The sequence below is a fragment of the Lonchura striata genome, chromosome 1, assembly GCF_046129695.1.
Source record: "Lonchura striata isolate bLonStr1 chromosome 1, bLonStr1.mat, whole genome shotgun sequence".
In the NCBI taxonomy this organism is placed as follows: domain Eukaryota; kingdom Metazoa; phylum Chordata; class Aves; order Passeriformes; family Estrildidae; genus Lonchura; species Lonchura striata.
In genome coordinates, this window is record NC_134603.1 from 99,852,275 (window position 1) to 99,865,926 (window position 13,652).

At 36.2% G+C, this 13,652-nt stretch overlaps 1 protein-coding gene across 3 annotated transcripts in view; it reads left to right on the top strand.

The window, feature by feature from the left end:
- Positions 1 to 13,216, top strand: part of CDH9 (cadherin 9) — a 95,493-nt gene extending 82,277 nt beyond the window's left edge. For all 3 annotated transcript variants that reach the window (XM_021552327.3, XM_021552328.3, XM_077786137.1), the window contains 3 exons: positions 9,065 to 9,182; positions 9,269 to 9,520; positions 12,225 to 13,216. In XM_021552327.3, coding sequence (XP_021408002.1) covers positions 9,065 to 9,182; positions 9,269 to 9,520; positions 12,225 to 12,712 — 858 coding nt within the window. In that variant the 3' untranslated portion in view covers positions 12,713 to 13,216. The remainder of the gene's footprint in view (positions 1 to 9,064; positions 9,183 to 9,268; positions 9,521 to 12,224) is intronic.
- The last annotated feature ends 436 nt before the right edge of the window (positions 13,217 to 13,652 follow it).

Consider the following 13,652-nt stretch of genomic DNA (forward strand, 5'->3'; position numbering starts at 1 on the left):
CTATCCTCATGTCTCACTAGCTTTAGGCTGCCATGAACCAGCCAAAACTGTCTGGCTTCCAAGAAAATTTGTGGAAAGGATCAGAATATATAATATTTTGTTTCTCTTTGAAGCACAGCGACTACTCAATAGTCAGACTTCATGAAGATGGGTGACATGGATACGCATCAGGAACCATGCTCATGTTTTACCTGATTTTCTGCCCAGTGTTTATTTAAGTCACAGGGGCTTCACCAAAATTCTCATAGATGGTCCTTAAGATGAGTTTAGCTTTTCATGTATTGCAGAACTCTATGCAGAACAAGAACTTGTGTTCTTGCTCAATTCAGATCCAATTCAAGTGATGTTTTAAGAATTATTTAGCAGGTAGAAGGAAAAAAAAAAAAGGGAGAAAAAGTGGATACAATAGTTTGTTGAGACAATGCATAAGATTCTGTTTATTTTTCATTCATTACACATAATATCAGAATTCAGGCAAAATGGGTTAGGATGGAAGATGATACTTTGATTAAAAAATCACTTCCCTTTGAAGAGGTATTTGACAATTTTTCATTCTTTTTTAAAGGAAGTCTTACTATTTTTCATGTAAATTATATAAATAGATGAATATACACATCAAAGAAAGTGATGAATTAAATTTAAAAAGTGGAAGGAATTATCATACCAGAAAAATGAAAAAAGAATACTTTTCACAGCAACTAAGGTTCTTAATCACATCGTCCTTTTTTAACCAATGACATAAATTGCCACTTAAGAATACAGTTCAAGCCTTACAGAAGGTACAAAAATTCTCCAAGCTTTTGGCTATTAGACCCATAGAGTTTTACTTTATGACTTGTAAGCTGCTTTTTCCATGCTGAATACATTCAGATAATTCTAGTCATTAAGTTCAAACAGCTGCCATAGAATCTAAATTCTGTTCGTGTAACAATGTCTCATTACACAAGACAACATTGAGGTAAATAAATCTTAAAATCTCAGTGTGATGACTGGTTGAAAAGTGAGTCATGTATTTTATTTGCATAACACAAAGAAAGGTTCAAAAGCTTAGAAATAAAGATCTAATGGAAATTAATCTTGTGCAATATTGCCAAGCAGCAAACACAGATTTTGTCATTTATTTGAAGCAGTTCAATCCAGGCATACTGGATGTCAATTTCCTTAATCCAGTTTCCATCTAGTCTAGCATACTTGGTGAAATATCCATGAATGTATGAAATACCATTGATCTTTCTGGTAAATTCTGTGCTTACCTAATAAGAGATATGACAGAGACCCATTATGCATGGGTATGCATGTTGTTTTCCAGATTTCCTACACATCTAATTTACCAATGTAATTTCATTAATTCTTTTCCCTCATTGGAAAAACTCACAAAAATACTAGAAATACAGTGTACACCAAGTGTAGCTACAGAAAAATGAGAGATCCATTTTGGTTGTCTATTTGTTAACATCTGGGGTCTTCAAAAAAGGCACCTGAGTTCATATCTGGATATTTACAAGTAATTGACTTAGTATTTCATAAGAGAGACTACCTTCAATACATGAAAGTACTTTCATTTTGGTACTTAAAATAATAATGAATATAGAAATATTAAATTGAATGATTTAACCAAGAGTGCTGAGTTCCAGACAACCTGTATTGCTCATGTCTAGCAGTCCCTGTATAATATAAGAAGAATAGAAACCTGTGTTCTTTTAGTACCACTTCAACTTATTTTAGAGATTGCCTAAGCCAGCTTTTTTATTACAACCATTATTGCTTCCTGACACATCACAGCACTGCTTCTACATTTGGTACCGCAAAAAAAAAATCAGACTGAGAAAATAAATTTATTTAGCTAAATATTTTTTTTTTTTTTTTAACCAGGACCAGTTACCCTTCACACTGCTCTCTGAGTCTCAGGTGCATCAAGAAGCATAAGAATGATCAAATATGGTTCTCTGCCACCAAGTAACATTACTCATTCTCAACATCAACAGATATTAGAGGCTTCACTCATGGTTTTCAGATAGCCTTAGGAGGGTCAGAGAAAAGAAGATCCTATAGTTTCTCCTATTCATTTGTCTCCTAACAACAATGGTATATCTGGGGAGAAACTATCACAAAAGGTTAATAAAAATCTATATTCATTAGGCTGAAACCCATTTGTCACCATGAATGTCTCATTCCATTGGCTAGTACACAGGCTAAAGAAAAGTAGAAAGCAGCCTTCATCTTGTGCAATTTAGAAACCCCTAATCCTGAAGCCCCAGGGACTGTTGTATGGAAGGCTTTGGTACAAGTTCTCTCATGCCCTTGTCACAGGAATTAATTGGGTCTTTTTAGCTGGATTAGAGGATGAGTACTCTCCATGGAAACCAGGAAGATATACTTGAGAAGGAGACTGAATTAGCTGAACGACTTGTTGGTAAAGATTTAGCTCCATAGTTTATTGTGAAGTTTATTGTTGGCAAAAATTTAGCTAATATCAACACCCATCAAGATAACAACCTAGGTCACTATTTCCCCTTCTCATGCAATATTCTTTCCTGACATTCACAGGCTTTCAGACATCAGAAAGTAGAAAGTTTGTTGCTTCCTTCAGAGACATGGCTGATTTTTCTTTTCATTACTCTCTATACCCTCCCTCTCTTTTTAAAATAGAGCAGAGAGAGATCACTTTTTCTCAAGCGTGCATTTCTAATTATCAGTCATGACTTTATATACATTGTAGCTGCTTCACTAGGTAGATGCCTTTTGGTTTATTTTAGTGAGAGACCCATGTTAACAGACTGTCTTTTTAAGGAAGAATTGAAGTAGAGTTTTCCAACTTTTGATAAGCATTCAGTCCTGCTTGAGACTGCCAAAACATTTGTGGAACAGAGCCAAAATTTGGAAACCAAATTGCTTTGCATTACTAAACGTGCCATTTCGTTAAATGGAAGACATCTAATCAAGCTTTCACATGTGTGATGGAGGCTGTTTTCTGCAGCTAGCACCTTACAGGGGTATAGCCTAGAATTGTGTCTGTACAAGTGTGATCACTCAGGCTGCATAATGACAAGAAGGGCATCCACTGACAGCTGGATTGATTTTGAAGCACTCCCGTGGGCCATATCATCATATCTTTTACATAACCTTCATCTCACATATTTACACTTGCTGTTATTAATACATTCAAGGTTAGTTAGTGATTGACCCTACCAGATCCTACAGGCAGAAAAACGGGTAAGAGAAAGAAAGGATAGGAGATAAAAGCTGTCCTTCCATCATTTCTCTGTAACATTTGCACACATTGTTCTCATGATTGCCATACATAGTTTCTCTCACAGGATTTTTTTCCCCATAGTTTATAGCAGACAAAGTGGTGAAGTCTTTCTAGATTCCTAGAGAAACAGAGCACTAAACAAGTTCAATAACTTACTAGAAGGCCAGTGCTTTGAGATCCAGAATTTGTTCTGTTTTCTTCTATACCACCTCTTAAAAAATGTTAGACAAAAATAAACACTAACATTTCCTCGACATTCCTTCCTCAAGTGATTAGTGATACTTTTAAGTCTATTTCTTGTTGTACAACAGCCAGGTTTAACTAAGAGTGTGATATAACAAAAAATGAAAGCAGCTTCAAGTGGATTAAAGGTCTGCTCTGCTCTTCTGTTACATAGAGAAAAAACAAAAATTCAGCAGCTGTTGTTGTATACCCTAACAATATTTTTCTCCAATGGTCTTTGTGACTGGAAGTGCAATTTTTATGCTATATGAAAATCATATTATATCTAAACTTCAGGAAGGCAATCTCCAACATTGACCATCTTTAAATTTCTGTGAAAGTGACATTATTTTTCACAATTTATAATTAATTTTGAAGAAAGGAATTTTGAAAAAGGAAAAGGCTTAGAAATAATATAACAACCAACAATGCATTACTCCTTTGAAAAGAAGTAGCAGCAGAATTCTTTGCAAATGTTCTATTTGTCTTGGCTTTTTCTTTATTAGTAGAAATGTTTAACCTGAAAATATATTGCATGTGTCCACCCATTGACTTCACCTTGTTCATGTTTCTCCAGGGAACTTTTCGAAGCATGTGGCTGTAGTTTTTAAAAGTACACCCTGAAGCCAAGGTGCAGCAGCCATTTATTTGCATGACATGCCAAGCCAGCACACTCTGAAAAGCCTGTATTAAAAGATGGTGCTGACCTCTGTGCTGATAAAGCTTAACATATACTTTAATGGTCCCTTTATTTCTTTTAAAGGCATCCCCATGGCTGTACCTACAACCAAAGCCTTCTACTTATGCAGCTCTCCATGTATACAAATGCAGCCTCAGGAACGCTAACAGCATGCTCTGAAGTGCAGAGACCCTTCCTATTTCAGAATTCCCCCACATAGCTTCTACTTGCTTGCTGTCTTTAAGACAACTTGAAGAGCAGCCTTTGCCTAAGGATGTATAAGATACATAAAAGGAATCTGTTTCCAGGCATTCCACTCACCCCCAACCACCTTTTCGGACATGAGTACAAATAACTATAAAATAGCCTGAACATAAACTACAATAAGAGTTTTGACTATGGTGTAAGTCCTAAAATCACAGCATCCAGGTTAAAAAAAAAAAAAAATAAACAACATGAAACAGGATTGTAATTGAAGTATTTCATATTTGAAAAAAAAAAAAAAAAACAAGTGGAAAATAGATCCAAACTCTTTAGCAGAATCTCTGTCTTAATCATTAATGAAATAAGTAGAATCATGGAATCATACAATGATTTGGATTGAAAATAACCTTAAAGACAATTGTGTTCCAACCCCCTTGGCCATGGCCTGGAATGTGACCCACTAGACTGGTTGGGTTGCTCAGGGGTCCATCCATCTTGGCTTGGAACACTTCCAGGGATGGATCATTCACAGTGTCTCTGGACAACTTGGTTTAGTGTCTCACTATTCTTTGAGTGAAGAATTCCTTTCTAGGATCTAATCTAAATCTTTCCTCTTTTAGTTAAAAATCATTCTCCTTTGTCCTATCCCCATCTGCCTGTGTAAGAAGGCACTTCTTCCACTCTTTTATAAGCCCTTTTAAAGTCCTGGAGGATGACACTAAGATCTCTCTAGAGTCTTCTCTTCTCCATACTGAACAACCCCAACTCACTCAGCCTGTCTTTATAGGACAGATGCTCCACAACCATCTTTGTTCCCCTACACTGGACTCGCTCTAACAGGCCCAAAACTCTATTATGGTTAGGACTCCAGACCTGAATTCAGTACTCCAGGTGGGATCTCACAAGGGAAGAGAAGAGCAGTAGAATCACTTCCCATGCTGGCCACTACTTTTTTGATGCAGCCCAGGATACAGCTGGCCTTCTAAGCTCTGAGCACACATTTTTGGCTCATGCACTGCTTTTCATCCACCAGAACCCTCAATCTCTTCTCTGCAAGGCTGCTATCAATGACATCTTCTCCCGTTCTGTGCTCTTGTCTAGGATTGGCCTGGCCCAGGTGCAGTACCTAATACTTGGACTTGTTGAAGTTTGTGAGGTTCTCATAGGTCTACTTCTCACAATTTCCCAGGTCTCTCTGGACAGGATTCCCTTCTTTCTGTTGTGTCAACCACACCACTCAGCCTCGCGTCATCTGTAAACTTGCTGAGGGTGCACTTGATCTCACTGCCTATATAATTTATAAAGATACTAAAGAACACCTGTCCCAAGACATCAGTCATTGTCAGAGCACTAGTAAACAGTATGGCTAAAGCTGTTTACTAGTGGGACTGTTACTAAAGCTGTTTACTAAAGCTTGGGACCATCACTGGTCTCAAGTTCATTAAAAAATGTTTCCATTGAGAATAATTCTTCTTGCAACTCATTTAACATTGTCAAACTGCTACAAACACCTTGTCCTGAATGTAAAAAAGAAAATTTTATGTCAATGCTTATGTTTAAATTTTCATTACTTCAAAGAAAAGTGACCCGTAAAAACTTGAACTGACCTATTTAGATCCACTTGAGAGTATGGCACTGTTTTTTTAAAGTACACAGAAATGCTTATGCACATGCATAGCCCTCAAAATAGTGACAATACTTCTGTATTTCCTAAACTGTGCTCATTCATGTGGGAAGTTATGAAAGAAAGAAAATAATGAGAATGGTTTTATTTTCTCTAAGCTTGATATGCTTGAAATATATTTGAGCAAAAGTAATTTTCTTGAAATAACTCCTCAATCATAAATCTACAGCATCAGATATCTTGCTCTCAAGTCCTGATGAAGAGTGATCATAACTCTGTGTCCATAAGTGCATCAAAATGGGTGAATATATTTTTGAAATGAAATCACAAAATGTACACAAAAGAGTACTTACTAACTTTTCTTCATATAAATGAGATACTTAAAAATAGCCAGATCACTTTCATTTCTGTGGTGATTATCACTGACTTCATTGTCTTTTATTTACAGCTGTATACCTGAAAAAAAAAAAAAAAATTAGATAAGATTTCTAATTTCCTTTCACCTGTTCGTCATTTGGAACAATTCACCTGCAATCATGGCTTCTCATTGTTCTTTTAATCTCCCATTTTTTTCTGGTAGGCAAACAGCTGGTTCTCAATTTATGTTGCCAATAGTTAGATCAGGTAATGAGGTTGGGTTTTTTTCTTCTTCAGCCTTAGCCTCAACAATAATTATTTGTTGTAATTAGGTTCCTCTGTGCCTGTTACAATTATGCTTCTCCATGTGATTTGCACATGAAGGGATTCAAATCTTACAAACACCCAATGATTATATCTCAAAAAGTCCCAAGATATTCAACTACATTTTCTGATCGTTATTACAGCAGGATATTTTCTCCTTGATTTTTTCAGCAAGTAATTGTAAACTGCACAAATGTTGTCACTTATTCTAATTCTCTCTTCTCCCTGGTACATTTCTATTTCTTCTGTATTTTCAAATTTGTGCTAATGTGAAAGGAAAATTTTCTCATTTAAATTTGGTGTCTTAGCCCACTCAAAATGTTTTGGGTTTTTTTTATCAATATTTTAAACTGTGGAAAACTAAAATTTAACCCAATTCTGGTTTTGCTTTCTGTACTAACACTCTCAGAGGCAGATTACAGGAAAGACAAAAGCAATTGAACAAGTTATTGACATAAATTGCAATTTAGAAACATTCTAAACAGTATTTCACCATAAACAAGGATTTGACAAATCTTGTGAAACAACTAAAATAACAAAAAAAAAAAATCAAATTAAAAGATCAATGAACATTAAATGCTTTTAAAATGAAGAGATTTTTATATGTAGTTATTACTACATATACATTCTAATTACACAAAGAAAAACTGCATAATCCTGCTTTCAGTATAGTCACATCCTTCTGTGCAAATTACCATCCAATTCCTCAATATACCCAAAAAATAAAAAGAAATTTAAAAAAAATATTTTGTGCTTGTTTTAGAAGGAGCTGTTGGAAAGTGAATGAGCTAAACTCAGACCTCTCAACTGTTTCCGTGTTATGTTTTGGGTTTGTTTTCTTGTTTTGGGGTTTTTAAAATTATAGTTCAATATTATTAATTGTTATCAATTTATCCAAAGTTAACTAGAAAAAATGGGTCAAAATAATATGCATGGTGCAGTACAGCACTAGTGGTAGCAAGCAAAAATGGTAATGGTAACAGCAAAAAACCACTTCAGCATAATGATCAATTCTGTGAGAAATTGCATACCTTCCAAAATTTAACTGTGTCCTCAAATCCCATTAAGGCCAATGTTCAGAGACAGTATATATGAAAAAGGAATTCCTTACTTGATTGGCACTAAGTTTAGAGATCATATTAGTGCTACTTGTTAATTACTGTATTTCTTAAAGAAGTCAAGCTGCACCTTCTCTGGAAATAAGAGAAAAACAAAGTCTTTGATAAGGAGTGTCTTTGATATCTGTGGGATTTCAAGACACCCTGAACACAGGAAACACCTGAAAACTCAAGACAGTCATTAGCTCCCTCTTGGCTTTGAAAGAAAAATGTCTGGCTGCTGAACATATTCTGCCTTTAAGTTCTATAGAAATGCATCTGTACTGAGTTATAGCATCCTCTGTTGAGACTCACTCCTATTTTTACACCTCCAGTTTTGTAACCTTGTGATTGAATGCAAAACTGTCCATGCAAGCCAATGTGGACTATGGTTTATTCTCTGGTGGCACCCACCAGGAAGGGCAAATGACAGAACAGCCACTCACAGAGATTTCTGGAGTTGCTGTGACTCACACAGTGTGGCATGGTGTTAAATGTTGCAAGTCAATTCATAAACCACAGCTGTTCCTAGGTAACTTTTCCTTCCTCAATTCTGCAGCTGTTTCCTTTAGCCTTTCTCTGTCAGTCCACCAGCAAATAGATTTAAAAAATAGTCAAGTTGTTATCATTTATGTGTGTCTACATAAACATGAGTATGCACGTTTGCATGTTTTGATGCAACAGAAAGGCTTAGGCAATCCAGATTTACTGCTGAAGACTCTTTTTTCAGACCACTCTGTTCTGACCCTATTCTGGCACTATTATCACTCCTTCCCAGCTGGGCTTGAGTGCCCTTGTTAGGGCAGCTATTAAGCTCCACAGCCAGAGGTTTCAATTTAGGAAGGAGTAAAGCTTCTCTTTTTATTACCCCAGGAGAATCGAGAATCCTGCCAGTGCAGTACTCCAATTTATCGCCAGGAGCAGATGAGGTGGATTGAGAATTAGACCCACTTAACAACTGGTTTACACAGCACTCTCTGTCATTGCTCCATGAAGCCACAGGAGGTTTATGGCTTATTCAGAAGGGCAAATGTTTCTGTATCACTGCAAGATACTGAGTACAAATCAAAGCACATGGTTGTTCTGCAGTGCGGACTGGACTCTTTTTCATCCTTTGTTATGTGTTTAAACCATAAAATAATTTGTTTACTGTAAGGTCTACTGTATTTATGTGGTAAACATTTGGCTTAGGACATCAGTTTTTGTCTTCAGATAGAGATTCATTGGATTTTTATGGGACATGAAAAGCAGAGAATTGAAACACAAGATTTCTAAAATAGCATGAAATACTCTTTTCTTTATAGCTCATACAGACTGTGAGTGCAATTGACAAAGATCAGCCTCCTCGAGGACACAGATTTTTCTTTGAGTTGGTGCCAGAATTTGCTGTTCATCCAAACTTCTCTGTTGTAGACAACAAAGGTAACTGCTGACCCTAACACCCCCCTCACCAATATAACATAAAACTTAACTCAGAAACATTTATTGGTTCCGTGTTTCCATTCTAGATAACACAGCAGGAATCATGACTAGGAGAAATGGATACAGCCGTAGTAAGACGAGTACCTATCTTCTGCCAATCATAATATTTGACAACGACTACCCAATCCAGAGCAGCACGGGCACGCTGACCATCCGGGTGTGTGCCTGCGACAGCCGGGGGAACATGCAGTCCTGCAGCGCCGAGGCCTTGCTGCTCCCTGCCGGCCTCAGCACCGGGGCACTGGTGGCCATTCTCCTCTGCATCATTATCCTGCTAGGTAGGTACCTGTGATGAGATGTTTACTCAACCAAAGATCTAGCCTCTTCAAGAGTCCTGATATTCTTAAAACCCTTATTCACATGACCCTGCAGAAAAACATCATCACTACTCTTTAGATTATTGTGTAGGAAGAGTGAGACTCTGCTATTTGGATTAAATACAATTGAAAATATAGGGTCAATTTTAGTTACCATGCTCATTTGAGTAATGTTCATACCATAATCAGATCTTCATTTAGATCCAGAACTTTAAAATCATATATCTGAAGCTGTGCTAAGTTTTGTAACAATGTTATGAATTATATTAGCTATTTAATGATGAAAGTGTTGGGTTTTTTCCTGTTTAGAAAATATTTAACTCAAAAGCATAGGATAGAAATACTAAATTTCTTGCAAGTGATAGTGAGAACTGCTGATTAAATAAGTATGAGAACAGAAGTCAGATGAGTGTTTCGAAGGTAGAAACATTAGAAAGATGTGGTTACATATGAAGGAAGTAGAACAAATGTTAGCTCATTATCTGGTGTTAAGAACATAAAAATTTTAACTTGCATGTTTTGCAAGAAAAGTGTCATCACCTTTACTTTGAAGTAAGACTTTGCAGAAAACCTCTTTCCTTTTCCACCTGTCCTAGCAAACATAGCTTGCCAAGGGGTCAGTGGGAAGATACAGGTGTTAGTTCACATAAGGGGATAATTTTTTTTTTCAGCTTTTACTCTGGATTCAAGATAACTATGTGATCCTCCTAATAGTTGCTATAGGTATTAGAAGAAGGGCAATATCTATAAACTATATCTGTACTGGGATTAAGGGAGGGAGAATACTTGAGCTCTAACAAACCGATAAACTACTTAGATTCAGGCATTGCTGATGGCTTGGTTTCAGCATCAGCCCCCTTGGATTCCCCAGGATGTTGCCCAGGCATAGTCAGGGAATCTGCTGATTGTCTGCTGAGAGGAAGAACTTGAAAAGCACCATTATCAGGAGAAAATTAGGGTTCAAGCTCTGCCAGACCTCAAGCTCTGCATCTTTAAAGCCATCCTGGAATCCCCAACAAGAGCAGGAAAAAATTGAGCATGAAACACATGACCTTACTCACTCAGAATGAAGAAGTTGCTCTGATTGGCTGCAATGCTTTAGCACAGATTGAACAAATCTGTACCTAACTTTGAACTTATGGAGGTTAGATGTGCCTTAGCACCACAGGAACAGAATATGAGACTCAGAAGAGGATCAGGGACCACTGCTATGCAGAACAAGTATGACACTTGTGTTTCAGCCCCAGGGTTAGAGGCCCTGCTCTGCTTAGCACTGTTGACATATATGAAGACAACAATACATGTGACTGTGGAGTATCAAAACAGAATTTTTAGTCTACAGCTAGTGTGATACTCAGCATCTTATTTAATTTTTCAACAAGGTATTGTGTTATAATAGTAAACTGGAATCAACATGCCCAATATAGGTGAGACAAATTAAGTACCAGGCTGTGAAAGATAATTCATAATCACCTCTCAGTGATATGCCCTTTTCTCCTACATGGAGTTCTTAACCTTACTAAAGTGTGTAGTTTCTCATCTAGCATTATGAAAAGAAGGGCCTCTGTACAGGTACAAGGAACAAAACCCAAACAATACAGAAAGGAACATATTTTTATTAATTTTATATTCACAACATAATATCATGGCATGTGCAGGATCTCTATTCCCCTCTCCCTTCCTGCAGCATGTCAAATCTCAGCTTTTATTCACCAGTATTCAGGTGATTCAGAGTAAAAACGTAGCTCCTAGGACTCAACTAAGCCATTCCGTACTGTTGTAATTTATGGTTCAGCAATCACTGTTATGTCTCATTGACAGATGGTCTTTCTGGCCTCTCTTATTTACTCCAGCTACTGGAGAGAGAGTCAGATAGTCAGATTTTTACATGCACTTAAGCATTGAATTTGCTACTAAAATCAATAGCATTTAGACACCAGAAAGTATTTACAAAACCCTAACTTCATTTTTTTACCTCCCCTTATAGAGTTTCATTTTTTGTATCAATCCTTACCTCTCCAGAAGAAAGAGTTATTCAACTAGCCCTTCATAAACTGAGGGGCTCACGTTTTTTCAAAAGAAACATTTAGTAACAAAGGCTGGATTTCAACTCTTGCAGTCATTGAAGCAAAAGTAGTTTTGTCAATTATATTGATAGTTTAAGGTCTTCAGGTTTTTATTTTCAGAGGGACCTGTAGATCCCATATTCAGAAGTGAATTAGACACTTGGGAATACCTAAATCACTAGCTTTCAAGACTGTGAATAACTTTTGCCAAGGAGATTCAACTACATTTGATGAAATGACCCTTAGTGACTGCCAGAAAGGTGGTACTTACAAAATTAACATCAAAATCAAAACTTAGTAGAATAATATTGCATGGTATTGTTTACTTTTCACCTTAAGCTTAGTTACAAACTTATTTAAAATATAAAATATTTTGATCATTTCTCCCATAGGTTTAAAAAAAAATAAGTTTTTAATTGCTATAAAATGATTAATACTTTCCCTTATTAACTTGGAGATAGATTTTATCACTACATTTCTACTAAAAATCCTATTCCAGCCTTAAAACTTTTCCAGGTCAAAAAGATGAGGTAAAATTTTGCCTAATTTATTTACTTTTTAATTATAAGTTTCTTCATTCGCTTTTTGTTTCCTTTTAGTATTAGTTGTCTTGTTTACGGCTCTCAAGAGACAGAGGAAGAAAGAACCCTTGATCATCTCAAAAGATGATGTTAGGGACAATATTGTGACCTACAATGATGAAGGAGGTGGGGAAGAAGACACCCAGGCTTTTGACATTGGCACACTGAGAAATCCAGAAGCAAGAGAGGAAAGTAAGATGAGAAGAGATGTTATCCCAGAAACAATATTTCAGATAAGGCGGACTGCACCTCTTTGGGAAAATATCGATGTCCAAGATTTTATTCATAGAAGGTTAAAGGAGAATGATTCAGACCCAGCTGCCCCTCCTTATGATTCATTAGCAACATATGCCTATGAAGGAAATGATTCCATAGCAAATTCACTTAGCTCCCTGGAATCACTCACCACAGAAGGCAACCAAGACTATGATTACCTCAGTGACTGGGGACCTCGGTTTAAAAAACTAGCAGATATGTATGGTGGAGAGGACAGTGATCGAGAATGAGAAAGTAATCTGTGACCTGGTCAGTGTTAGTGGAATTCATGTCTATGTTCTAGATAAATAAAGTGGCCTACTCTCATACTTGGGAATAAAAAACTTACAAAAAATAGGTGTTGTCTTAGTAAGGGTTTGCTTAATCAATAGGTCAACGTGAATGAATATGAATGATTGAGATTTTAAAAATCACTATAACCCACCTTCTCTGCCTAGAAACTTCTGATGAAAGGGTTTTGTAGGGAATGAAAAGATAATAAAAGGCTTTTTGTGCCTTTGTTAATGACATAGAAACTCCATATTTTTAAATTGCTTTGCTTTACCTTTCCTACTATGTTGGATAGTGTGCATCTGCATTGTAACTTAATCTCAAAAATACACGTTAAAAAGATTAATATTACTGCCATATTTATTGAGTTAAAAATGTCTGTGTGTTGATTCATCCTGATATTTTTATATATGTATATTTATATTTTTGTATTTTTATTAAATAAATTAGAATTTATAAAAAGACTACTTACTCATGTACTTTGTCAATCATAAAGAATTATCCAATCTTTCTGAACAAGGAAAATTTTGTATTGTGCAATATTTTATTTTTGGATGCATCTTCTATCAGATTAGTTGTTGCAGTGTACTGTGCAAGAACAATAGGGAGAGAGGGCTTTGTGATGAGAATGCAGTGTAGAAAACAGAAAAAACTATTTTGAAAAAGTGATTATAAATAAATGCACTCTGACTTGCAATGTGTATTGCTACATGGCATAATACAGTTTCATGGTGAAGCTCACACACACATACCTTCTTACATGAACAGATGACCACTGAGAGGACTGAACAGATAGATGACTAGGGATCTAAGGAGCTATTAAACTATTTATTCTCATAGATGTGAAAGCAATTTTTAATATACCTTCAAGGAAATTGAATAATTAAGCTAATATCAATA